The sequence below is a fragment of the Perca fluviatilis genome, chromosome 12 (genome assembly GCF_010015445.1).
Source record: "Perca fluviatilis chromosome 12, GENO_Pfluv_1.0, whole genome shotgun sequence".
Classification (NCBI taxonomy): Eukaryota; Metazoa; Chordata; class Actinopteri; order Perciformes; family Percidae; genus Perca; species Perca fluviatilis.
The window spans coordinates 7,954,159-7,981,852 of NC_053123.1; the positions used below are offsets into that span (position 1 = coordinate 7,954,159).

General features: G+C 41.7%; 1 protein-coding gene across 1 annotated transcript in view; it reads right to left on the reverse strand.

Moving 5' to 3' along the window:
* The window catches only part of dnah7 (dynein, axonemal, heavy chain 7), a 97,472-nt gene that overhangs the window by 20,981 nt on the left and 48,797 nt on the right, over positions 1 to 27,694 (reverse strand). The window contains exons 36-54 of the mRNA XM_039817840.1: positions 27,311 to 27,508; positions 22,343 to 22,498; positions 21,976 to 22,144; positions 20,771 to 20,897; positions 19,501 to 19,720; positions 16,887 to 17,513; positions 16,124 to 16,369; positions 15,377 to 15,606; positions 14,885 to 15,215; positions 14,436 to 14,782; positions 13,896 to 14,076; positions 13,390 to 13,575; positions 12,770 to 12,933; positions 11,533 to 11,687; positions 9,716 to 9,906; positions 7,475 to 7,608; positions 7,030 to 7,365; positions 6,743 to 6,869; positions 6,331 to 6,525 (exon numbers count right to left, since the gene is read on the reverse strand). Coding sequence (XP_039673774.1) covers positions 6,331 to 6,525; positions 6,743 to 6,869; positions 7,030 to 7,365; positions 7,475 to 7,608; positions 9,716 to 9,906; positions 11,533 to 11,687; positions 12,770 to 12,933; positions 13,390 to 13,575; positions 13,896 to 14,076; positions 14,436 to 14,782; positions 14,885 to 15,215; positions 15,377 to 15,606; positions 16,124 to 16,369; positions 16,887 to 17,513; positions 19,501 to 19,720; positions 20,771 to 20,897; positions 21,976 to 22,144; positions 22,343 to 22,498; positions 27,311 to 27,508 — 4,320 coding nt within the window. The remainder of the gene's footprint in view (positions 1 to 6,330; positions 6,526 to 6,742; positions 6,870 to 7,029; positions 7,366 to 7,474; positions 7,609 to 9,715; positions 9,907 to 11,532; positions 11,688 to 12,769; positions 12,934 to 13,389; positions 13,576 to 13,895; positions 14,077 to 14,435; positions 14,783 to 14,884; positions 15,216 to 15,376; positions 15,607 to 16,123; positions 16,370 to 16,886; positions 17,514 to 19,500; positions 19,721 to 20,770; positions 20,898 to 21,975; positions 22,145 to 22,342; positions 22,499 to 27,310; positions 27,509 to 27,694) is intronic.

Consider the following 27,694-nt stretch of genomic DNA (forward strand, 5'->3'; position numbering starts at 1 on the left):
AAGCTAACTCCTAAAATAGATTGAAGAAAGAGGGGGCGGAATGCTAAGGGGTTAAACCTTTGGAATAGTTAAAGGTGGAGCAAAGACCAATGCTTGCAGCATGCTTGTTGGGAGCTACCCTGCTGAGCTGCAGGGTGTGAGATGCTGGCCTGTGGTTCATTTGCCAGATCCACTGGAAAATAGGTTTAACATATTCACCCTGCCCTTGTTCCATTTCTCTTGTTCCATCATTTCTCATCCCACACTATACCAACAATGTTTTGTTAAGGTTTGCCTGGACTTAACTTCTTTTTTTTGTCAGTGTTTTATCAGGAAAGCAACACATGACTTCTGTTGGAATCTTAGCTTAAATGACAAGCAGTCTGAGTAGTACACTTCATGTTAAACATAAATATATACTGATTTGATTACAGCAAAGATAACGTCGGCAGTATTGACGGCAAAATAGGCTACAGAATATTTCGTTCTGTATTGAAGGTGCAATATTTGAAAAATTATAATATATATATATATATATATATATATATATATATATATATATAACTTGAACACTTTCAAACATGAAGATGTCATTTATTAATACAGTGCCTTGAAAGTATTCGGCCCTTTAACGCGTTCGACCCTTTGCCCACACATTTCAGGCCTCAAACATAAAGATATAAAACTGTAATTTTTTGTGAAGAATCAACAACAAGTGGGTCCCAATTATGAAGTAGAACGAAATTCATTGGCTATTTCAAACTTTTTTAACAAATAAAAACTGAAAAAGTGGGCGTGCAAAATTATTCAGCCCCTTTACTTTCAGTGCAGCAAACCTCTCCAAGAATTCCAGTGAGGATCTCTGAATGATCCAATGTTGACCTAAATGACTAATGATGATAAATAGAATCCAGCTGTGTGTAATCAAGTCTCCGTATAAATGCACCTGCTCTGTGATAGTCTCAGAGGTCCGTTTAAAGCGCAGAGAGCATCATGAAGAACAAGGAACACACCAGGCAGGTCCGAGATACTGGTGTGGAGAAGTTTAAAGCTGGATTTGGATACAAAAAGATTTCCCAAGCTTTAAACATCCCAAGGAGCACTGAGCAAGCGATAATATTGAAATGGAAGGAGTTCAGTTCAGTTCAATTTTATTTATATAGCACGTTTAAAAACAACCTCAGTTGACCAAAGTGCTTAACATGCTCCAAAAGCAACGAAACAATAAACACAAACAAGGCACAATATACAACAGTAGAAAAAGAATAATGTCAATAATGTCAAGATATCAAAGCTCAACTTGAATTAAAAGCCAATGCGTAGTAATGGGTCTTAAGCAAGGACTTGAACGTTCCAATGGTCCGAGCTGTTCTTACATGAATGGGTAAACTATTCCAGAGGTTTGGAGCAGCCACTGAAAAGGCTCGGTCACCTTTGGTTTTTAACCTGGATCTGGGCACATCGAGGAGCATCTGATTGGACGACCTCAGTGCTCTGACAGGCGTGTGGACATGTAAGAGCTCTGATAAGTAAGACGGCGAGAACCCATTTAAGATCTTAAAAACAATTAATACAATTTTAAATTCAATCCTGAAACAAACAGGAAGCCAGTGGAGCGTGGCCAAAACCGGTGTAATATGGTCACGCTTTTTAGTCCCGGTTAAAAGTCGAGCTGCTGCGTTCTGGACTAACTGTAACCGACAAAGGGATGACTGATCCAATCCAACATACAGTGAGTTACAGTAGTCCAAACGGGACGTAATAAATGCATGTATGACTCTCTCAAAGTCTTTGCGTTGCAGGTAAGGCTTGACCTTAGCCAAAAGTCTCAGCTGGAAGAAGCTAGTTTTAACAACAGAACTAATCTGTTTGTCAAATTTAAAAGCACTGTCAAAAATCACTCCCAGATTTCTGGTAAAAGGATGAATTTGGGAACCTAAAGTACCAAGAGCATCTACACAGGCACTGAAATGTTCAGCACGACCAAACACAACAACTTCGGTCTTATTGTCATTAAGACAGAGAAAATTCTGATCCAACCATATTTTGAGATCACTCAAGCAGTTTAACAACGGCTGGATAGTGTCCTTCTCATTGTTTGTTACAGGCAAATAGATTTGTACATCATCTGCAAAACAATGGAAAGAAATGTTGTGTTTTTTCAAAATGGACCCTAAGGGCAGCATGTACAAAGAAAATAGCATGGGTCCCAAAATGGAACCTTGGGGGACCCCACAGGAAAGAGGGGCAGCAGATGAAGAGCAGTTACCAATGTGGACTGAAAAACTCCTATCTGTCAAGTAGGATTCAAACCATTTTAAGGCAATGCCCGTAATGCCAACACTTTGTTTGAGTCGGGATAAAAGAATAGAGTGGTTAACAGTGTCAAAGGCCGCAGTCAAGTCTAAAAGCACTAAAACAGCGGAGTTTCCTGAGTCGACCGCTAAGAGAAGGTCGTTGTAGACTCTTAGAAGGGCAGTTTCAGTACTGTGACGAGGCTTGAAACCAGACTGGAACTTTTCATGAATACTAAAATCATCTAAAAATGATTGAAGTTGATTAAAAACAACCTTCTCCAACACTTTAGATAAAAACGGTAGTTTTGAAATAGGTCTAAAATTAGACAAAACTAACGGATCCAAATTTTTCTTTTTTAAAAGTGGTTGCACAACAGCATGTTTAAAAGCAGCTGGAACACACCCTGAGCTAAGAGATGAGTTAACCAAGGATAAAATACTGGGCCCAACAGTGTTAAAAACATCTTTAAGTAAGCGTGCAGGGATACTATCCTGCAGGCAATTAGCCGGACGAAGCTGCTTGACTATGTCAGAGAGAAGGTGGAGTGAAACTGGCTCAAACTGCTGGAAGACAGCTGGGCATAAAGAGGTAACAGAGGGGTCACTGGTAAAAGCAGGGGATGAAAAGCTCAGGCCGGCAATTTTATCTATGAAGTGTTTCAGGAAGTTTTCACACAACAATGTGGATGGCACAGCACAGTCAGTTTCACAAGGGTTAATAAGTGAGTTAAACCCTTTAAAAAGAACTTGAGGCCTCTGGATGTTACTAGCAACCAGGTGAGATAAAAAATAAGTTTTAGCAGATTTAACTGCTCCCTGGTATTTATGTAATAAGTCTTTTAAAATTTGAAATGACACTTGAAGTTTGTCCTTCTTCCACTTTCTCTCAGCTGTTCTGCAGGCCCGTCTGAGAGAGCGGGTGTTGTCATTCAGCCAAGGTTCTTTAAGAGTTTTTGTGCGTTCCTCCCTCAATGGGGCAACAGAGTCCAGTATCTCTGTACAAGTAGAGTTGAAGATGTTGGCGAGTTCCTCCACATTAAGAAAATCACCAGGATTATAAAGCACTGAGTTTTTAAAAGCAGCAGAAAACTGTGAGGCAGTTTGAGGGTTAATTGCACGGACACAACGTGCGGGGGAAACAGACAAAGTGTCCGAGCAGGGGACAACAATAGTAAATAAAACAGGCAGATGATCTGAAATGCATGTGCCGCATATTTCACTAATGGCAACATCTAAGCCATATGACAGCACAAGGTCCAAAGTATGTCCTTTTTCGTGCGTCGGGCCAGTGACAGACTGCGTGAGACTAAAAGAGTCAATAAGATTAAGAAAATCCTTAGACATCGGTCTGGATTCGCAGCACACATGTATATTAAAATCACCAACGATCAAAAAGCGATCATATTTCAAAGCAATTCGAGCCACAAAGTCTGCAAAGTCCTGAATAAAATCCTTATTAAACTTCGGAGGTCGATAAACCACAGCACATAAAACAGTAACTGGAAGATGTGTCTCAAACAGCTGCAGCTCAAAGCTGGAACAGCTGTCAAACGGAATCTCCCGACATGGAAAAGCACACTTAAACACAGCGGCTAATCCTCCACCTTTACCTGTGGTCCGAGGGGAGCTGAGGAAGCCACATCGGGGAGGAAGAAGTTCAGAAAAAGGCGTGAGCTCGCCATCATGAAGCCAGGTTTCTGTTAAGAACAAAAAATCCAACTCACGAGAAGTGAAGAAGTCATTGAGGAGAAAAGTCTTGTTGGCTAGCGATCTAGCATTAAACAAAGCAAGGCGAAGAGTTTGATCCTCACTGGCTGGAGGCGCCGCACGATCCAGCGGGCGCAGGTTCAAAAAATCCACCCCACCTCGGCGGAACCGAGCACGCATGGGAGAAGATCCAAGTAGGAGTATCAGACCACTACAAATCTACGAAGACCCGGCCGTCCCTCTAAACTTTCAGCTCATACAATGAGAAGACTGATCAGAGATGCAGTCAAGAGGCCCATGATCACTCTGGATGAACTGCAGAGATCTACAGCTGAGGTGGGAGACTCTGTCCATAGGACAACAATCAGTCGTATACTGCACAAATCTGGCCTTTATGGAAGAGTGGCAAGAAGAAAGCCATTTCTTAAAGATATCCATAAAAAGTGTCGTTTAAAGTTTGCCAAAAGCCACCTGGGAGACACACCAAACATGTGGAAGAAGGTGCTCTGGTCAGATGAAACCAAAATTGAACTTTTTGGCAACAATGCAAAACGTTATGTTTGGCGTAAAAGCAACACAGCTCATCACCCTGAACGCACCATCCCCACTGTCAAACATGGTGGTGGCAGCATCATGGTTTGGGCCTGCTTTTCTTCAGCAGGGACAGGGAAGATGGTTAAAATTGATGGGAAGATGGATGGAGCCAAATACAGGACCATTCTGGAAGAAAACCTGATGGAGTCTGCAAAAGACCTGAGACTGGGACGGAGATTTGTCTTCCAACAAGACAATGATCCAAAACATAAAGCAAAATCTACAATGGAATGGTTCACAAATAAACATATCCAGGTGTTAGAATGGCCAAGTCAAAGTCCAGACCTGAATCCAATCGGGAATCTGTGGAAAGAACTGAAAACTGCTGTTCACAAACGCTCTCCATCCAACCTCACTGAGCTCGAGCTGTTTTGCAAGGAGGAATGGGCAAAAATGTCAGTCTCTCGATGTGCAAAACTGATAGAGACATACCCCAAGCGACTTACAGCTGTAATCGCAGCAAAAGGTGGCGCTACAAAGTATTAACTTTAAGGGGCTGAATAATTTTGCACGCCCAATATTTCAGTTTTTTATTTGTTTAAAAGGTTTGAAATATCCAATGAATTTCGTTCCACTTCATGATTGTGTCCCATTTGTTGTTGATTCTTCACAAAAAATTACAGTTTTATATCTTTATGTTTGAGGCCTGAAATGTGGCAAAAGGTCGAAAAGTTCAAGGGGGCCGAATACTTTCGCAAGGCACTGTATGTATTCGTGTCAAAATGACATATAAACTTTTTTTCCTATTCTATTTTGCCTGGAAACGCTTCCATTCTATTTCTAGCATGCACGCTCAAGCCGTGCCTGAGACGTGCGTTTCACGCAGGTAGTGTGTAAGCTCTAACCTGTTAGCATGGAAGCCGAAATATAAACGGACACACCACGCAGCTGACGCGCTCAAGCGACGCAGCCAGTGTGTCGCCGGCCTAAGTGTTACCGCAAACGGTATATCTGCTGCATTTAAAGAACTTAAAAGTCTTGCTGAAAAAATATAATATAAACTCAGGAGATGTGTTCTCCATTTTAAAATCTACGTGATCGGCCGCAAAAAGTGTTTGGTGAATAATTTGAACTTCGAGCAGAGTAAGGTGGCACTGATGCAATGTTTGCTCTCTCGTCACTCATCGGTGTCCTGGAGTGCCGAGAAAGGCGCTTTTAAATAAAATGTATTATTATTATCACAGGAAAACTCAAGCTTACGATGTTGCCAAGTAGTTTTGTTAAGCCTTAGCATCCATAGACACTGTATGTTGGCAAAATATCTACATTTGCTATAGATCAGAACAGGTCCTGTGGCACCTCTAGAATCTAAATGTTCTGGTGGTCTTAGAGCCAGTGGACTGCAGCTAGATGTGTTATTTTGTGGTCTAACATTTTGTCTGTGTTAAATGTGACCTGGTTTAAACAGCTCACCTCCTGGACTTCTAACCATAGCCACATTTTCAGCTGAAAGTCAACATATGCACAGTTTCTACAACAAGACACCAGCAGTGTCAGCCATACTCATGTGTATACCAACTACTTTTGCATTCTGATGGGGACTTCCAGATTTTCCTCTCTTTTTAGTTCTCTTGGATATTTTTGATTTAATGGTGCCTTTCCGTACATGTATGCTGATTTAAAAAAATGTTGTTCTGCAGAAGAGAGGAAGGACAAAAACAACGAACCGTTCCCAGTGTGTCTTTGCCATCACAAAAACATATTCAACAACCACAGACAGAGCCCCACCCAGACCAGCCTTGATGACACTCACTGGGCTGTCGTAGACCTCCTTCCACTCATTCCTGAGGCGAGCCATGTCATGCCGCAGACTTTTGAAACGCTCCATTTCCTCCAAGCGGCAAATCTCATCCCAAGACATTTTGGGGAGCCAGGTGCAGGGATTCGAGTAGGGGTTGTCCAGGCCCACACCACCCGTCAGAAGGAAGCGCCACTCCCCCTCATCCACCTACAACATGAATCACTATCAGGCAGCTATTAAAGTGTTCACACAGTGGAGGATTAAAGAGAATTTGTGATCTAAAGTGATTTAAAAGGTTGACCATTTTGGTGATTATCTTTCAATAAAAATTCTATGCAAATATTTAAAAAAAAGACAGCTATGGTTTTTAAGTAAAGTGTTGTATATCTGTACACGTGTGCAGTGTGTGTGTGTGTATTCCTACCAGCTTGTTGTGCATGAGCAGATTGACAGTGAGGCAGAAGGAAAAGAGGAGCTTATCCTTCTCAAACAGTGAGCGACACACATTGACATACAGATTGTAGGTAAAGTGGTCTTTCAGGATCTGTAGTCTGAAGAAGACACATATGCAAGCATTTTAATAATCTTGTTCCAAACCAAACAGAATTCACAAACATATCCACACTATTAATAATCTTCCTTTGTTTTAACAGTTAACAAGTCAAATAAGATCTTTCGAGTGGAGAGGGAGTGACTTGTAGGAACACTTACCTCTGCATCAAGTCGTCACTCTTGTCTGAGTTGTCGATGGAGCCGATGAAGAGGTTAATGAACCACGTGAGGGAGTACTGGTACATGGGCTCAATGTTAGCCAGGTCAGCAATGGAGAAGAACAAGATGGCTGAATGCACGGCAATGGGTTTATAGCCCATGCGGGTCTCATCAATCTTCTTCTCCGTCACCTCAGCCACAGCCTGCTTCTCTGAGATTTCATTGGCGAGCACTTTGGAGCAGGAGAGGATCTTGACGGCCGTCTCGTCCTCCAGGATGTTGCCCTCCGACGAGGAGAGCACCTCTAAGATTTTGTCCTCAATCTCCTTCAGTTGTCTGACAAAAGTGCAATTCAAAAGGTCTACAGTATACATTTTGACGAGGGAGACATTTTATTTGATTTGTTGAAATGATTTGACCTGAGCCTAGTGTGTGCTAAGTGTACCTTTTGTTCTCTGCTCCCTGCAGGATGAGAGCCTGTTTCTCTTCCTCCAGGTCGGGCCTTTCTCGGGCCACTACAATACCAAGTAGTTGGTCCTGGATGCCCTCTGGGGTGATCATGAAGTTCAGAAGGGTCACCTACAGCACAGAGAAAGAGCAGTACACAGGCATGTACATGCACAAATTAGTGTGTGTGTGTGTGTGTGTGTGTGTGTGTGTGTGTGTGTGTGTGTGTGTGTGTGTGTGTGTGTGTGTGTGTGTGTGTGTGTGTGTGTCTGTGTGTGTGGGGGGGGGTGTCTCAGACATTTAAGTGAACTACTCTACAGTGCAGTGTTGATCACCTTGCCTTCAGGGATGTTCTTCCCACGAACCTCGTATCCAATCAATTCCAATCACCACTCCAGCCTTGGCAAAGCACAGGTAGGATGAATTTACTTTTTTTTTTCTTTTCGCTGAAAAGTGTGGAAGTGTGTCTTTTACCACACCGCCTTAGTCCTTTTGCTCTGCACTTACCCGGAGGTTAAAAGCCTATATGTGCTAGCTACTCTCTGCCCTAATAAACGAGTGCACTTCTCCGGGGCCTAATTCCATTTCTATTGATGCTGCGGACCCACTCAGCTGGTGGTAAAGACTCAGAGCCCATATAACTGTCCCGTTTGTCCTTTTCACACATACACCCTCCGTCTTCGCTTCCCTATGTCCCTTGAGCTCCTTAATGGCTGGTTTTTGTATTTGAAAGTATTGCATTTCAAATAGGGCTTAATGGATATAATAGAAGCCCCATAGTTGTGTACTGTACTGAAGATGGGAAAAAAAGGATTGAGCCAGTTTTGAAAAATAAGTTGAATGTATCTAATAGCTGTCCATAAAAGCAGGGCCCTGCAAATAGATGCTTGAAATGTGATCTTCAGTACCCTGCCTCTGTAATGCAGTTTCCTTTAATGTTCCTTTTTTTAGGGAGGGGGTGTCTGTGTTCCATTGGGGAGGTGGTATCAGTAATCAGTTTCACTCTGTTGCTGGGGTAAAAACATGCTGCCATTTCAGGGGTATAATGCAATAAGTGGGATCCAGCAAGGAAAACTAGGGCTCGTTTATTTGGAGGGGAAAAAAAGTTGTATTTCGGAACAAAGGTCTAAAATAATTTATTCAGTACAACGAACAATTTGCTGTCGCGTTCAAATTTTGAAATAAACAAGACTAAGAGTCTACAGCCACGCTAGCGGCTCTGTGAGGCTAAACCATGGAAATAAAAAAGTTGATGACATTTTTCAATCTGGACCAAAGAGGTAGACCGACCAAGTGACCAGCCGACACTGCCATCCATAGCGTAGCTTAAAACATCCCAAATGATAGAAAGCCCCACATTTTGAGAGGCCAGACCATCACATTAATAATCTCTCCCTCACAAAAACTGTGTCACGTTGCATGGTACCAACAGAAAATACAGTGCCCCACATAGCAGTTACACTTCAGCGAGCCTGAAACTGTATGGAAAGTCAGTTCTATCATTTATCCTAATAAAAATCACACGGGATAACAAAACAAATTAGGTTGAGTGTTGCTATTTGGTGTGTTGAAAATAATACTTTGTAGGCAAAGGTGTCTTGGCAGAGCTTTGTTGTGGATGACGCATCTACCCTTAGCTGCGGTGGGATTGAAGGGTACCAGCTCCATCTGCACAGAAGGGGTTGGTAGAGGGTGCATGGAGGATTGCACAGGGCTCATTGCAACAATACTGATACCTGCTGCAAACAGCCATGGGCATGTAGCGTCTCTGTCTGTCTGTCTGTCTGTCTGTCTGATTATGTTTCTTTGTGTGTGACTGGTGTGGGTGTGGATGAAGATTGCAGACATGACTTCAATACATCCCTAACACACAAGTACATATTGTGAGGAGCAGGTCTGGTTGTATGTCTCAATATTGTGGAATGAATAGAACAACAACAATACAAGTTTAAACTATAGGGGCTGTGGCATTGATATGCATTCTGATACTTCAGTTACTGTGGTACTAACAGCCTTGTTGCCCTATCCATCTTGTCAAACTGTAGCAAGCTGACCAGTGAAATTGGTGCCAAGGCAATATAGCATTTAGAAAATGTCAGCATTGAATTCAGCAAAAGTATACTGTTTAAGTATTAGAGTCACTGTATTTTTTATGTTAATAAAATGTCTTCTACAAAGTGAAGCGAAACGGTACAGAGATACAAAAAACAGTGCCTGAGGCTGTTTCCCACTACAGTACCTTAACGGAGGTCTCAGGCAGGTAGTGTGGGCTGCGTAGCTTGGTAGTGATGTAGAAGCGAAAGTCTGGAGCATATTCAATGGTGGAGTCTCCCAGGCGGATACACAAGGCACCACCCTGTTTAAAGGTCTGTCTCAGCAGCAGAGGCTCCAGGATAGGGTCCAGCTCCTCTCCGACATTCTCCAGCAGCACTGGCAGAAAATGTTCAATCTTTGTCAATGTCTTCTAATCAGGGGATGCTGACTCTTTTCAGTACTTTTCTTAATACAAGCAATCTCATATGGGAGCTGTCATGTTCAGCCACTGTTTCCTGCTGTTGACCAACTCCACTGCCTCAACAGTTGAACCATTTGTCTTCAAATTTTAAGTTTGGCAGCCTGAAGTTTCTTCAACACGAACCATTTTCCCACATCACCCAAATCTTAGCATCATTGCACTGGTTATCTTTTAGAATACACTTTAAAGTATTACATTTTACTACAATGTCTTGCAGAAAATTATACTTCTAGCCCCTTACATTTTCACTCATTGTCATTACATTGCTGGCTCCTAGATCTATAACAGCCTTCCATTCATTCCATCAGATCAGCTAATAACATATCTACAATAACTTTTCTCAGAAACTAATATAATATTATTTTTGTGTGGCTTGTCTTGATGGGTCTCTTTTACATGTCTCACTTCCTGTCATTGTGTATATCTTCTTGTCTCTGGGAAGAACTCAATAATGAAGTCTGTGAAATCGGTGCAGCACATGCGCATTACTAAAGAACCATTGAAGCAAGTAAAACTTTACCAGTTGCAAATGCCTTATTCCCATGACATTATTATTAATGTGATTTCACATTAGGTATGATAATGCTGTTCTCATGTTAAGAACATTAGCCCATCTATAAATGACATTATGCCTGAAGTAATAACAAAGTTTTTATACAGCAGTCAGAGCCAGTGACATCTGATGAACTTTCTCTCCCAAGATAGTGAACAAAATCAGGTCAACCTTTTGCAAATTGCTTAGGAGCATCATTTTATCCTGGCACATCCATATTGCTAATATTTCAGCAGATTAAACAGTACTTTGTATAATTTAATAAACATGAGCCTTAGCCTATTAAGAGATTTGGCAAAAAAAAATTGTTCAACCATGCTAGAATAAAGAATACTAGCAGATCAAGATTATCGTCTGCAATACAAACCGTAAAACTGTGAAGTAAGACAACGGGCTGTTCAGGGTGGAACTGTAGCCTCTGGGGACATATTTTGCCCCACTGCAAGGGCAAGCTACTCTCTGTACTGTTAGCATTGCAATCTGCCAGTAAGCAAAGACCCAGTGGCTGGCTGAGTCAGGTCATTATTTAGATGTCTTTTTAATGGCTATATAGCTGTCTCTGTCTGTTTCTAACTCAAATTCCTCCCTTGCTGTTCCCTTTTAGATGAAAGAAAAATCCTACAAGAAGACAAAAGTATGAGTAAACACACACTGGGAAAAGAACAGCACAAAAGACCACTTCTGTCTACACACTGATTTCTCCTGCACATTTGTATGATTTACAGTAGTTTGATATACCAATGGTGCAGCAGGCCGGAATAAAGGTTCATTGGAACACCTCACTAAAAAATATTGCTAATATGAATTCCTCCTCTGCAGAACAGAGAACCAAAGAGAAAAACATTCTTTGCACAGCCTAATTAGTCCCTGTGGTAAAGAGAGACCTCAGCAGGCAGTTACAGGAACTGCAACATTGTGGGTAAGGCACAAACAGAGTAGGCAGCAACAGCAGAGCGAGACATCAAACCGGAGAAAGGCTTATGCTTACCTGGCGTGCCAAACTGGATGCAGTTCTCCAGAGTGCGTACAAAGTCGCCATCACTCAATTTAATGATATGCAGGCTATTGGCCTTCTCCATATTTTTCACCCACTTGTTGGCCTGGCCCTGGGGATCAATCATCAGAGGCCACCGCCTGGCGTTACTACACACACACACACACACACACACACACACACACACACACACACACACACACACACACACACACACACAGTAGTGGGTGATGAAATGGTGCTGCCTTGTCAGAGTGAGAGATCCTGTTACTGTTAACCATGAGACATCACAACAGCAGGGGGGATGTTGGAGGACAAACATTGAGATGTAGAGAGGAGCTTAGGGGGGGAACATTCACTCTAAAAACAGATAGACAGCTCACAGTTGGGTAGCACACCAGGAGTCATAGTATTGTGATTAAAAGGCAATGTTGCTGCTTTATTTACACAAACAAGCAGATGTCTGCTGAATTCTTTTTAGCTGCACCTAAAGGTTGATTCACACAATGTTACTTGGGCTTCTAGGAAAGGTTACAAAGTTCTGTCTTACAGTGGTCTCTTTTTTCATGAGGGTAGACTGATTTATATTGGGCAATCTAATCTTGATCCCTTAATGAATTGTAACATGAATTGTGATCCAGCAGCAGTCAAAACCACACAACTGTACACCGGACATACCGGAACCTATTCCTTATGCAAAGAGAGTAAGTGAGAAATGAAGTGGCATACAAAATAAATAGAAGCCAGCAGTTTTAATAAAGATATTCACGCTCAGGGTAAGCAGAGGCCCTTTGGGTTTTTAAAAAGGAGATTGATTCATTTACCTCAATTCCAGAAACAATTTGCAGAGATACCACCGCTCTAAAATGCTGCTTTTATGAAAGGTGTATTTGAAAACCAGTTGTCGGCTTGTGTTCATGTCATTATGTCATTGAGAGACGATGTCCAAATCTTGTCCATACTTTTCTGCCATAACAATTCAAGCACAGCTTTTTTATGCACTGCACTGTACAGCTTTATTGTGGAGGAAAAAATTAATTTTGCATCAACGCTGGTTGTCTGCAGATGCTCAATATGAAATGACTCAGCTCAGGAGCAGCAAAAGAGTAGCTTAAAACATTCATAGTTGGTGCGTTAAACTCTTGGCAATACATTACAATTACCCTGAGTACAGTACTGAGGGAGAGAGAGAGAATGCCATGTCAATATAAAGATTATCTTAAATACTCACGAGATTATGATACCGTTGTCTATGGAGAAGCTGTCTGATGGTAGGCCAGCGATGGTCCATGCACGAATCTTTACTGGATCGCCCAGAGAGTTCATCAGAGACATGTTGGGGGAGCAAGGAATCTCTCTGCTCTTGCAAAGATTCATCCACTCCTCTGTCTGATCCTGTAGAGGAGCACATTTACTACATGAGCAGAATCAAACACACACACACTAACCTGTACACAAATTAGAGCATATGCTTGTGAACAATTCAGCTGTGCACATAAATGATATTCACTTTTCTCCTTTTTCACTGAAGAGTGTTTACTTTCCACCAAACTGCTCTCAAGCATTTGGTTTTTGTTGGTCTGAAAACTGTCTCAGAGTATGTTAAAGAGAACTAAATAAAATATACTCTAAAACTCTAAACACAGGCTTCACATAAACAAAGGTAGAAATTCGTACCAGAAAACAGCACTGTACACTCACCAAGTGTGTACCAATTTATATTCTCTAATGGAAAAATCCAAAATCAAGAACTTAAAAACATCTACAGTATGTAGGTGCAGTGCTTTAAGTAAAGTAAGTAATATATACTTACTATCCCTTTCTCAAATATGCACTACCTACTCAGATTACCTGTCTGTAGCTGGAGGTGAAGGCTCCCAGGTAAGCCACTATGCCCGCTGAAATAAGGATGTCCCCAGTCAGGTTGTTGTACAGCTTTCCGAGATCGACCGCCATTTCGCTCCAGCGGGTCTTCTCTCCACCCAGGCCTCCAATAAGCTGCTCAGCTCGCTCAAGCTTCTTACTGCACAGATCCACCTGGAGGACAAAGCAAAAATGTGTTGCATTGTGGCCGTTTTCCCAGGTCAAGGAGCAGAACGAAGGTCATGCTAGCCAGAGCGAGTGCTAGCTGTTTGGTCTATCAGTGGCTTCATTAGGTAATGAAGTCAACTATCTTTGCCTGGTTGCCTTGTCAATGGCACACTGTCCTCTTTGTTATCAATTTTATTTCTCAGACTTTCACCTGGAACTCCAGTTATACTTCTAACTCCTTTTCATTACATAGCTAGATAGAGGAACTATTAAACAAAATATAAAACCATAAACAATCACACAAGCAGATATAAAAAAGAACATACCTGATTCTCCAGGTCAGCTTTCTTGTTTTTGTTAGCTTCCAAAGTCTCCTGAAGCTTTGCGAGTTTATCTTGGACTTCTTTGAGGGCAGCCTGCTTTTTCTGGAGGCTCCCCATGGCCACCTTCAGCTCCCCCTCAGCCTGTGCCAGCTTCTCCTTCTTCGGAGCCACCACCTTGGCCACTCTGAAGGATGATGTAATAAGTAAACAAACAGTGCATATGTTTAAAAATATAGAATTTTGTTAGCATATATTGGGTATACATGACAATATTTAGCTTCTATAAATGCGGGTAACATTTAAGATTCTCAGCACTGTAATGATGAAAACAGTTCCCTTTAAATGATCTGCATCTTGATTTGGATTTTTTATATTAATCGCTTGGCATATGCATGGTACACTTGCGCTAGGAAAATTATTATGAAGTTACCAATAACCAAACTTCATGTTACTCACTTAGACGGATGAAAAGCTCTCTCAAACTTTGTAAATATGCATCACTTTTCATAACTGAGATCACAGAAGGAGAAGAACATTACTTACTTTTCATACTTGTCCATGGCGCAAACCCACTTACACATGCCTTCAGCTGCAGTGGATGCAGTTCGAATCTTCTCTGGTACAAAGTCTGGGTTGGTAATGTACTTGCTGCGGATGATGGCGATATAAGCTGGTGGGATGTTGTCCTTGTCAAAATCATGGAGACTTTGGAGAAACTTCATGTCTCCTAGAAGCTTTTTGGCCGGGCCCCAAAAGTCCTCAGTTTTTTTACCGGAGCCTGAGGGGTCAGGCACGCGATCTGGCTTGATGCCTTTGAGAATGCAGATGGCCTCCATCACCAGCTTGACAGCTGTGGGTGGGCTTTTCATGGACTTCACCACAGTGATATCCTGTACATTAAAAGAACCACATCTATAGGTTTGCACCTGGCATTTGAGTTAGATCAGATGTAAGCACTATCCTACATTAAAACAACATATCACTCCTTTTACCTGAGTAGTGAGAGTATTCAACGCAGAGAGGGCTGACTCCAGGATAGGCATGGCTACAGCCAGGTCAGCATCACAGTCATCCTTGATGGCCTTGGCAGCCATGGCTTGTTCGTTGGCCACGGCCTCATCCACTTTCACCACCTTCTCTGTCTCAGCCACCTCCACAGATTCATGCTCAATTATCACCATCATCTCATCTACCTCTTTGCTGGCCACACGCAGCTGTGGCTGTAGAGCCTCCAGCTCAACTTGCATAGTGGCCACCTGGTTTGCTGCTGACTCAAGCTTCTCGAGGCCCACCTCATAGCGACGTTTCAGCTTCATCACCTCACTGAGCAAAAGACAGAGAGAGATAAAGAAAGTTTACACATGGATGCTGGAATGTGGCTTTTGTGTGAATAATCATGCATCTGAAGTAATAAAAAAAACACATCAGATAACAGTTACCAAAAAAAACCACAATGTACACAGAGAGTATATCTTAAATCTTACGCTCTTTTTGCCTTTAGCAGGTCCTTGAAGGTGGAAATGAGCTCCAAGTATGAGGTTGGGGTGACATAGTTGTGGCGCTGCAACTCATTCAAAAAGCGAAGTGACAGTTCTATGGTTGAGGTGTGGAAGCTCTTGCACATGTCGATGCAACCTTCTCGGGACCTGTCAGTCATCTCAACATCCTCCAGGAAGCGACAGGCCACTGCCTGAAGGGCATCCTCTGGCCAGGTCTGATAAGGAAGGAAATATGCGGTACTGCAACTGTAGTGCCATACTTAATGTGTATTTCAATCTCTGCTTTCTGCTTTCTGGTAATGTCATCAGTTACCACTAAAGTAAGCCTGAACAAAAATTTGGGGTGGGATCATCCATAAAGGAATAGTTTCAGATGTTTTGAAGCAGGGTTGTATGAGGTACTTGTCCCCGTCCACAGCAGTACATTGCTTAGCTTCCGTGTCTGGACTCCTACCTGCTTCTCCAAACTGGGAGCGTTCCGACCGCCATCTACTGTAGCTAATACACTGACTATGGATAAGTACCTCAAAGAACCCCACTTAAAACCGAAACAAACTATCCCTTAAAGTGTTGAAAAAAAAAAAAAAAAAACATTTGACTTATCTTTGTCTTAAAATAGGCATATTCAACCCCTGTGATGATGCACTAACATTCCTGCACGCATAACTACCTGCGACATATTTTGGTGCAACCAACAGCACACCAGAAGTCATGCAACGTTCATACACACACCTGGAACCAGTCAATGGTGCAGCAGTTAATGAGGGCCGGGAAACGCCTCAAACGGTTCCTAAATGCGTCTCCGATGGGACTCATGGCCAACACCACATGCAGCTGTGTGCGACAGCGCTCCAAAAACATGTTGAAAAGGGATAGGGGGCTGCCATCCGTCTGCTTGTCACGGTCACGTTGCCGGTCCAACACGCGCATTCGCTCACAGATTTCCTGCTTCTCATCAACTGCAAACAGGTTAGGCACCTGAAAACAACCAAAAGACAACAGAATGGTCTGTGTTTGGGTACTGGCTTTGTAAAATAGAACACCCTTTCTATCTATACACATCTACTGTATTTAAATAACCATGTGTTTATCCATCTCTATCTGTTCCATTATCTTTAATGTGACTATTATTTGCCACTGTTCATCACACCCCCAACCGGCCCCGTCAGACACCGCCTATCAAGAGGCTGGGTCTTCCTAAAAGGGAGTTTTTCCTCGCCACTGTCGCAATAGCCACTGCTAATGCTTGCTCTTGAGGGAATTACTGTAATTTTTGGGGTTTTGGAATTTATAGAGTGCGGTCTAGACCTACTCTATCTGTAAAGTGTCTCGAGATAACTCTTGTTATGATTTGATACTATAAATAAAATTTAATTGAATCTCTCAATCTATCCACAGTAATCGTTACTTCATCCAAAGCATCAATCACTTCCCATCAGTTTGTACGTTATCTACCTCAACTCATCCATCAATCCACCTACAGTATCTACTTTACCTCACCAGTGTTGAGCAGGTTGCCAATATCCTCTAGGAATGACTCCATTTTGATTTGAGTGTCTGTGAAGAGGAAAACACCATGAGCTTCACCCTGTGTGGACTTCCTCATGATAATCTTCAGGTCATCATGCCATTCGGTGGGTCCGTAGGTCTTGGAGATTTCCACCTGGAAAAGTTCTGCCTCTGCCATGTAGGCAGCCAACCGGGTGAGAGACTGGCGGCCGCTCCCGCCCACGCCCACCAGCAGGGCATGACCACTTGGCTGCTTGAGGATGCGGGAAATGCGGCATACGTGTTCGATGGCAAAGCGGAAGAGCACCAGATTCATGGGCGCTTTGCTGACGTTGTTGTACTCCTCCAGGTGTGATTCTACCACCTGTCGGAGCTGGTCGAGGTTGTGCACCTCGCGGTAGTTGCGGTCCTCGCCCTTAGGGTCGTGAAAGTCGCAGAACATGAGGCTGCGCAGGTCATCCTCAGTGACCTTTCCGTCTTTGTCCTGGTCCAGATGCTGGAAGAGCTGATGGAAGTCTTCCTTCATGTGACTCTGAGACACCACCTGTAAATGGCCTACGAGCCAGGACCGATCTGTGTCCTGAACCAGTCGATCATAGTATACCCTCAGAACCTGAGGACCAACGAGGCAAAGAAAGTGTGAAAGCCAGATTAGAGATAGAACGCTTTGAAGAGATGGCAACACAGGGAGGTTTAGAGGAATACAATAGGCTATATAACAGGCAGTGATGCCACGTAACGCATTACTTGTAACGCCTTACTCTAATCTGACCACTTTTTTCAGTAACGAGTAATCTAACGCGTTACTATTTCCAAACCAGTAATCAGATTAAAGTTACTTATCCAAGTCACTGTGCGTTACTATTTTTGTCATTTTCCTTAGTAAAAATATATATTTTTGCTTTCTTCTTGCGTCTCGGGGAGTGAAGTCACGTATGCGACAAGTCACGTTTTCAGCATGAGGACAGTTCACGTGTACCACGCAGCAACACAAACATAAACAACAATGGAGGGAGGAGAGAGATTCGCGCTTTCTAGCTGGAAATACAGTCACTATTTTGAGTTTGTGTCAGCTAAAGACGGCAGTATTAAGGTTGGTTGTACACTCTGTGCTGGTGGCGACAAAGTGCTATCTAGCTACAAAAACACTACGTCAAATTTGAAGAAACTTTTGGAGTCGCAGCACTGCAGTCAACCTTACAGAGCAAGTCCCAGCAGGTGGTGTGAAGCAGAGAGCAGGAGGTCCCCCACCACCCAAACAACAAAAGCTGGACATCGGTGCAAAACCAGTAAGTGGGGGAGAGTTGAAGAAGTTGGTCTGGCAGTATGTTGTAGAGGAAATGCTGCCCTTAAACACGGTTGACTCGCCCTCTTTCGTGCCATAATAAACCAGATCCCTACTACTGGCAACGCCGAGCTGCCTCACAGTAAACCGGTTGTCATTTTTATGTTGAGGCTGTGGGGGGGTTGTCGGCAGTTGCTGATGTAACTAATAAAGTAACTTGTAATCTAACTTCGTTACTTTTAAAAGAAAGTAATCTGTAAAGTAACTAAATTACTTTTATAATCAAGTAATCTGTAAAGTAACGAAGTTACTTTTTCAAAGTAACTGTGGCAACACTGATAACAGGCTAGTTTGGCTTGACAGTAGTCTCGCTTTTCCAGATCCCCCTCCAAAGCGCGCTGGAGGAGAGTCTGGCTACTCCACATAGCATTCAGGGATGGGAGGAAAACGTGCTCTGGTTTAATGGCATTTCTTTAAACAAATCACAATCATCTTGGGTGGTGCTAAGCCCCGGAGAAAAGCTCCGGTGCCGCTGCAAAATAGGCTTGGAAGGAACTTGTTTTGGTGGAACGTGTACGTTTAAAAGTTGTTGTAGTCTTGCAACAGAAAACTCAGATTGGACAGATAGTCTAGCTGTCTGGATTTACCCTGCAGAGGTCTGAAAAAAGGTTAACCATAGTCCTCATATATCGACCGGAGTTTAAAATGCCAACACAAAAGAAGCCCAAGGCAACGGATATTCGGCCTAAATGAGTGAAATCTGGCGGATTTTCCGGCGGCAACGGAGCAATCCCGGAACTGGAACGTCAAGGATTTGGACTAGCTTGACGGCAGCCAGTGTTTCAGTCGAGTCACCACATGTCGATTCCAAATCAAGTCACGAGTTTGAGTCCGAGTCGAGTCTGAATCGAGTCACCATTACCTGAGTTTGAGTCCGAGTCGAGTCACAAGTCCAGGGAATAGTGACTCGAGTCCAGGGCTCAAGTACTCCATCACTTCCTATTACACAGAAAAGTAGTCAGAAACTTCATCCAACTTCCGAGTCCTATTACCCGAATGCTCGAGTCCGATTTCATAAATCCTTGAGTCCGAGTTCAAGTCATCAGTGCGCGAGTCCAAGTCGAGTCACGAGTCCAGAGAATAGTGACTTGATTAATCCATCACTGACTGCTGCTATATCTTTTTTCAATTTTTGTATTTCATGATATTTTATCCGCATGTTTAGGTTACTTTAATTACATAACTGAAGTAACCTAAACATGCAGAGGTATTTTCTTCAGTTTGTTGTTTACAAGTTTGTTGTTTACATCATTACCTCATGCACCCAGAGCCGTTTGATGACAGAAGGTTCATTTGCAGTCTCTGGCCGCGACAGGCAGATGCCCTGGATGACCCGGGAGACATCCCGCAGATTGAACAAGTAATGGGACTTTGTGGGGGTTGGTAGCAGGTTCTTGGTGGCCTCCTGGTACACTGACATGGTACTTTTAACGATCTGAGAGGTCAGAGCGGCAAAAGGCTTGGGGAAAGAAAACCTGTAGATGGAATGGTTGATTCATTGCTGGGATCCCATTAAGATTATTCCCTACAGTTTAGTTAGGAAATGTAATAATTAATAATTAATGTTGTAATATTTTATTTTATTTTGTTAAAGGTTCAGTAGGTAACATTCATATAAATATAACATATAAATATGTTTTTGTCATATTTGTTGAAACTGTCACTATATCCTGACAGTTGTACATGAAACAGATTATCTGTGAAAATAAATCATGTTCCACTTTCTCCTGGTGCTCGTAATGGCATTTGGAAGTTTCCGCTGTGCCTGAAGGAGAACAGTTTGACAGTTTAATCGGAGTTCACGAGCAGTCATTGACACTGCGTGAGAGACTCCTCGGCTCTGGTAGGTTGTTTTCCTCATGCCATTAGGAGCACCAGGAGGAGGCAGAGGAACGTTATTTTTTTTTTTTCACAGATTATCAGATTTATGTAGTACTGTCAGGATAAAGTGACAGTTTGAGCAAATATGACCAACTGCAGCTATAACAAAACACTTATAAAATGAATTCATGAAATATCTATGATTATGGATCTTTCTTTTATCATTAGCATTAACAATGTATTTCCAAAAATACGGTAAAAGTGGGAAATTGCTATTTTGATGTGAAGTGATAATGATGTTTGCAGAAGTAGTTGGGTATAGGTAATAGGTCTCTGAGGTAAACACTGTGGCAGTGTACTAAGAGAGGAGGAAAAAGAACACTTTAATCCTCTAATTATTGAAACAGAAACTGATAAATAAAATAATTGTTTATAACATTTGTCCTCCTTAAGGTGCAATATTGCAGTTCAAGCTGCTAAATGATCTTTGGCTAATAATTATTTACAATTCATTCTTTGCTTAAAGTGGTGAGACACTACCCCAGGATTTGAAAACATTGTAAGTTAAATGGTTCAAGCTGCTAGAGTAGCTCAGTGGATTACATGTAAAAGGTTTAATTATAAAGATTCCTAAACTGATTCCTAAAACTTGGGGACATTTTGGGGAAAGGCACCTTACAAAAATACCCATGCTACGTAGTTACCGTATGTTGAAATGCCAGTCTGAGATCCTGGAGAAGATTGTGTACATGGTCTTCTCATCAAAATCATTAATGGTAATCATGTTGAAGTGGCGCAGGTACCGAGGTGTGATGGGGTTCCGCCCTCCGCCTAAATAAGCAGGACAAAAAAGAGGAAAAACTGTAATCTTTGACAGAGATAACACTTCTGATATGTATGGTTCAACTGAGTGCTTCTGCTACCCAATACCTAGTTTTTTAGGCTTATTTTACTATTTGTTCAAAACGTTGTTATTATTGTTTCAGAGCATAAATGTATTCAAAGTTGACCTAACAACCATAGCTATAGTCACACATGACATACAAATGATCCATATTATTCTCATGCTCTAAGTGACGTAATACCATTTAACATGTAATCTCATTTCATTCAACACTGGTGCAAGTTTTTCTGGATCTACAGTATGTCCCCCTAGTGACATAGCACACAGGAACAGGGGAAGCAGTTATGTCTCAGGGTGTAAACAATTTATCATGACTAGGCAATCTGAGTCAATAGAGTCCACTGAGGGGATGTTTTCTGTGGAGTGCTTACAGTCAACAGTTACTACTAGCTGTACAGTTCGGTGATGTTTGAGATACAAGTTAACATCAACACATTTACATGTACATTGATAGATTATTTTAGACAGCTTATATCATAAACACAGTAAGGCAGTTTAAGTCTATTATCTCTATAATCACTGAAGAGGTGTAATATAATTCAGAATACTTGAGGGCTCCTCCATTGATTCCCTGGTGTGGGTTTAGTGGTTGCCATGGACAGACTGGGCAGCAACTTAGAACATCTAAACAACTGTCAGTACAGGTATCAGGAGCAAATACTGTGTGGGCACCTGAGTGAGGCAGCCATCGTCTCTCTCTTGCAGCTGTCGCAGCCAGCTGCCTCAGTGAATAGAGACGCTTTTGTGTTTGCACTGGTAATGGAGGTGGAGGTGGTAAACACTTGCTATTTGTAAGCACCTTAAGGCAGTGAGGAACTCCACAAAACAGCAGCTAGTTTGTGACATTGACTCAACAGCACTTCAGCAGCAGTTTAGCGACAAAGGGGAAAAAAGTATTCACTTAACGATCTGCATTTTGTCGACCAATCTAGGGCTTTGTTGTTACTGTGGTTATTGCTGTAACAATACGCTTCTAATTATCTTTAGGGTACCGCAGCTACTCACCAGGTGGTCCCATGGCACACATGACCTGGATATCCACCAAACTGATCATGGAGCAGTCCTTCAAGTCATACCAGTTCCAGTGGTCCAGCCACTGGCGCAGCAGCTCCACAGGGGGCTGGGCACCATAAACCTCCCGGGCTGGCATGTTCACATCATCCACAAATATTACCTGATGAGATATAACATTACTTGAAATAAGATTAAATAAGGATAAACATTTTTAAAGATACGTTTCAAAATAAAATATTATAAAAAGACTACAAATCTTTACAACTGCCCACATTTTAGTGACTCACTTCACTGATGGAAAACAGCAACAAGTCATAGCAACATAAAATATCATGTGAGCATAATAAAGAGGGTGTACCATTTTCTTTCCCAATGGGGGGCCGAACAGTCCTTTGCGTCGCTTATCTAGCTTGGACATAATAATGTTTTGGGTCTGGGCAGCAGTGGTCTGGGCTGAAAAGTTGACAAATAATGGGCAGTAGACATCCTTCTGCAGCCGATTCAATAGAAAGTCCTGAGCAACAGATATTGGAAATATAAACACAGATTATCATCAAATCTCATTGTATGGAAGTTTATTGTATATCATCACCGTGAATATCTACATGCGTACAACACAATAATACAAAATGTCAACTAACAATAAGAGCTATTATCTGGAAAAGTAACATTTTGAAAATAAGTACTATTTGAAACAACGGGATAACTACATTGTTTGTTAAGGGTTTACTAATGAAGTGTACAAATCTGTTGAGGTACTGGATATGGTATACAGGTATACCATATACCATATACAGGTACTGTATTGGATATTCAGATTTTCAGATATTCAGAAGTGACTTATGAAGAGCTTGGAATGTCATGAACTTCAATTCAATTCAATTCAACGAATAAATGTAATAAAGGTACTAACTTGGTTGATAATTGCATGCTTTAAAATGGTTGTGATAAGCTTTGTAATCTAATTAAATGTGGCATTTAGTGAGTATTTCATTAGATAAAATGTGGATCGCAGTTAAACTATGAAAATGACTTTGAAATGAAGTAGGGAATTAGTTGCACTCTCAGGACACAATCTAAAGTAATGTTCTGCAGGTCAAAAGGGTAAAAGCAATGAATTTTTGATTTTGCATGAGGGTTTACCAAAGGGCGTTTTACTAAAAGCTAAAAGAGGCTTTCATGAAAGGCCATTTTGATAAAATGCCCTTTTGGACAAATGGCCTTCCCTGTTTATATTAACGGGTCAGAACATAGGCGAAAAAGTAGTCGTGGATGATCTGATTTTCATGGTATTTTTATTATGTACCATGTGTGTTCAGAACACATGCTCTAGCTTCCCCTGTGCCCATGTGTAGAAGCATGCACACAGTGCTCTTACACATGCTTGTAAAATCATGTGAGTAACGACCTGCATAATTACAGAGGATTTGTGATGTGGATGATCACAGGGTGCCGCCAAGATGCATCATCATCCTCTTATCTAAATTATAAAACAGTGGCACAGCTTCTCTCTGTCCTCTCTGTCTCACTCCAGAATAGAATTGGGCAGGTGAAGGAGGCTTGCTATCTGATTGTACTGGTGCAGGCACCATGAAAGTCATTCTATTATCAGGATACCCCCAGGATCCTCCAACTTAAATTCAAGACCTTTTTAATACCATTTCAAATTAAATTCAATGCCAACTCCGTACCCATTTCGACAGAAGTATGAGGGGAAAATGTCAAATCTGTATACATTTTAAACCCTAGAAAATGATGTACAAGTAGTCTACTTGAATTAATTAAAACATTTTATACTATTTATTGGATTATAATATAATCCAATAAAATAAGATATATTACACTGCATAATGAGCGCTTTTACTTTTGGTACTTTAAGTATATTTTGATAATACTTTTGTACTTTTACTTAAGGAAGATGTTGAATGCAGGACTTGTAACTGACAAGTAATTTGTAACTCTACAACACTTTGTTTTCTACTTTTACTACAATACATGATCTGAGTAAGTCTTCCACCTCTGTAAATCACCAACAGTCGTGCATGAATGCCTGCAGTGTTCAACACTGAAAACACACAGCTCAGTTCAGCGTTAACTTGCAGCTCTGCTACAGTAGCAGATAATGTTACCTGCCGCTCACATCGTCTCTAAACAGTCCGCTCACAGTGAAGTCCTGCAAGGTTCAACAGATGTTAGAGTCCAGCAGCTGCTCGCTCTGTTTGTTATAAGACGCACACCGAGCAGATTAATGCGCTCCCAGATCAAATTTTTGCAGATGTTACTGCTCAGTGTTTGGCTAGCTAATAAGCCGTAAGCTTGAGCTTTGTCTTAATTAGGGGTGGGCGATACTGGGAATTTTGGTATCGATCCAATACCAAGTAAATACAGGGCTAGTATCGCCGATACCGATTCCGATACTTTTTACTTGTAACTCACGATCATTGAATAATTTTGTGATTTTGCCTTTAGTTAGTTGATTATAATTATGATAAAACACAGGCAAATCTAAATGTTTTTATTTACTAACTAGAACAATATAAAACAATGTAATGGTATAAAAATAATAAAATAATATACAGTGACAAAATATAAATATAACAAAGTCAACAACAAAAACCATTACACACAGATATCTGTGAAAAATAATGTCAGTTGTGCAAAATAAGTAAACAAAAGCCACAATGTATAAATATGAATATAACTGTTCTGACTCTCTGCTCTCGCCTCTGGCAGAGCAGGGAGGGGGCAGAGAGAGAGAGAGAGAGAGAGAGAGAGAGAGAGAGAGAGAGAGAGAGAGAGAGAGAGAGGTGCGCTGTTTGCACACTGCGCACAGAATTGGAGAGACGCTGTGCTCGCATGAACTCGGAGAGAAACTGCAACAAAAGTATCGATCTCATCACGACAGTATCGATCCGATACCAATACTCATCTTGGTATCGATACTATCGATATTTAGATCGATACGCCCAGCCCTACCGCACATCCTCCGCTCAGTTTAACCGCTAACCCCCTGGTACCAGTCAGAGAGGCGTGTTTACTTTGTGCCTCCGGTCAGTTTTTAATTAGCCTACATTAGTAACAGTTAATTTTGTTACGGTATGAACTTAATCCTAGGAAAGGCAAAATAATTAGGGCTGTCAGCATTAGCACGTTAATCGCGGGCTGTTAATTTTTTTTAATCGCATTAATCGCATGCCACCATCTATTAAATTAATTTCACTTCACTCGGCTTCGCGTCGTGCCTAACAGGCTACTATTTTGACCCTTTGCTGCACTTTGCCATACTTCCTCGTAACACATCCTGCTGCTGCAGGCTGCAGGCATGATGGAGAAAGACAGCAGCAACACAATTCTGAATGGCGCTTTTTATTTTCCAAAACTCACCCAGACGGGTCGAACGCCATATGCACATTGTGTAAAGCCGACCTGTGGATGAAACCAAATCTCAAAAAATTACTACCTAAAAAAAAAACTAAAATGGGTGGCAACTAACTGCAGACCTGTCAGCATCGTAGAAGACTATGGTTGGCATGTTCTGACCCATCTTATACATTGCCGTCGAGGGGGACAGTAGTTTCACGCACGCATACACAGCCTGTACGACACGGAGAAGCCAAACTGGAACTGCTGCAAAGTGATGCAAGGGGATCACTGGATGTCAGTGAGTAATCAAAATTATTTAGGAGTTACTGCACACTATATTGACTCTAGATTCAAATATGTGACTAGATTCACACATTTGTCTTTTGTTTACAGTAAATAAATAAATAATAAACAAATACAAATCTTAAAATCAAGTTCATAAAGTCACTTTCTTTGCATTTATTTGATTCCCAATCAAGATACACTGGTAAGAATTGCTTTCCATTGTACTTAAAAACAGTTCTGAAATGCAAAATAATAGAATTTTTTCATATAGTTTTTATGGTCTGTTGCTCCTTTATCACTCCTGCCAGATTTGGGCTTCAGCCATGGTCTGCTGGTTGCGGCATGGGACAGAGCTGCTCCACCATGCAGACAGGCAGAAGAGTGGAGAAAAAGGAAGGCTCCCCAGTGAGATGATCTCTATTCACCCCAGAGTCTCAAGTTTGAGCACACTAATGGATGAACTAATGAAGTAAAGGGAAGGAGGGGGATTAGTCCTTGACATAAATAGCTGAATGTCTGCTGAGAGATACTCAGTATTTCTTCAAGGTGGCGGTTTCACCTGGTGTCTGTAGCTGTCTTGCCTCCAAATGATTTGTATGTTCAGGGCACTTACTCTAGTTTCCCAAGGCTGGAGCTGGGGCTCTCACAGACAGTTCCCCAACTCGTCAAATACCGACACTTTGTCATGCCCCTCGGCGTCTGATACCGATGCACAAGGCACTCATGCGATAAAATGCATGTGCGGCCTGACCGGCTAACAAAACAGACAACAACAGAGAAGCTCAGATTCCAACACACACAGAGGGAGTGTGACTTCATTCACTGCTCAGGACGCCATTACTCCACTATATCTTTACATAGCAAAAATGTGTTAACTGTTCTGAATGTTGAGTATAGCCCCTTTAAAAAAGGGTGACTATAGGTATCAACAATTCTGTGTATTACGTTTTAAGACTTTGCCAATTTCAAACTAATCAAGCAGAGAAACAAGCAAGTGTACAACTTGTATTCACTGTAAACAAAGTAAATTGAAGTGGACCATATTAGCATATGCTTATTACCCACTTGTAGCACAAAAGGTCAATGTTTTGATTAATGGCTCCCAGTTTCGTTTGTATCTTATGCACATGCACAAGGACTCACCTGCATTAGCATGCAGACGGCTCAATTCCCATTCCTGCCGATGGTGTCATGCTAATCCACTGATCAACAGTTTGTGGTGTTAAAGGCACTAACACCTAGCTAGCCAAATATACAGTACATGTAAACAATAACGGTTCCAAAATGTTTAAAAATGTCTGCTTAATGAGGAAGGAGATGCATTTTAGTGAGACACACTGAATGTAAACATACAATTTACAAGAAAACTCAACAGAGTACTATTTAAATAATTACTGTCTTCACCTCTTAGCACTCTGATAGCCCGCGGGCCGGCCCGTCTGACTGTCAGATTGTCATTTTTTTTTAACTTTTTTATGTGGTTGATGTTGGACGGTGATATCATGTGGCTATGAGTCACTGATCAGGATCGGGAAATAAATTATGCTAATAAAATCTGCTGGAGATGGTGGTGCAACTGCATCATTCTTACCTCAAATTCCTTTCTGCTAAACGCAAAATACCTTTTCCAAGCGTTACATTAATAAAAAAATAAAAAAACATATAGCAAACAACTCACTGTAATGTAGACACTCTTGCCAGTACCAGTGGGGCCAATGAATATAGTGGGCTTGTGGTGGGTGACGAGGAGCTCCATCAGTGCCGTGTAGCGTACCGTGTTCTCAGTGGGCACTATGATCTCACTGAACTGCATGTCTTTGCACAGCGGGGGAGAGGACTTTAGCTCATCTGTCCACAGCTCCCACCTGCCTGGGCCCTAAAGAGTATTTTTTTTTTTTAATTAAAAAAAAAGGTTAAGAGATATTAAAGACCATTGTACTCCGACTTTACCAAAATAACTAAGGGCACCATCTAACATTGGACACATAATATCTAGTCTCCTACTGTAGGTAAGAACATATGACAACATGGAGTACACAATTGATTTGTCTATCTTGTCACA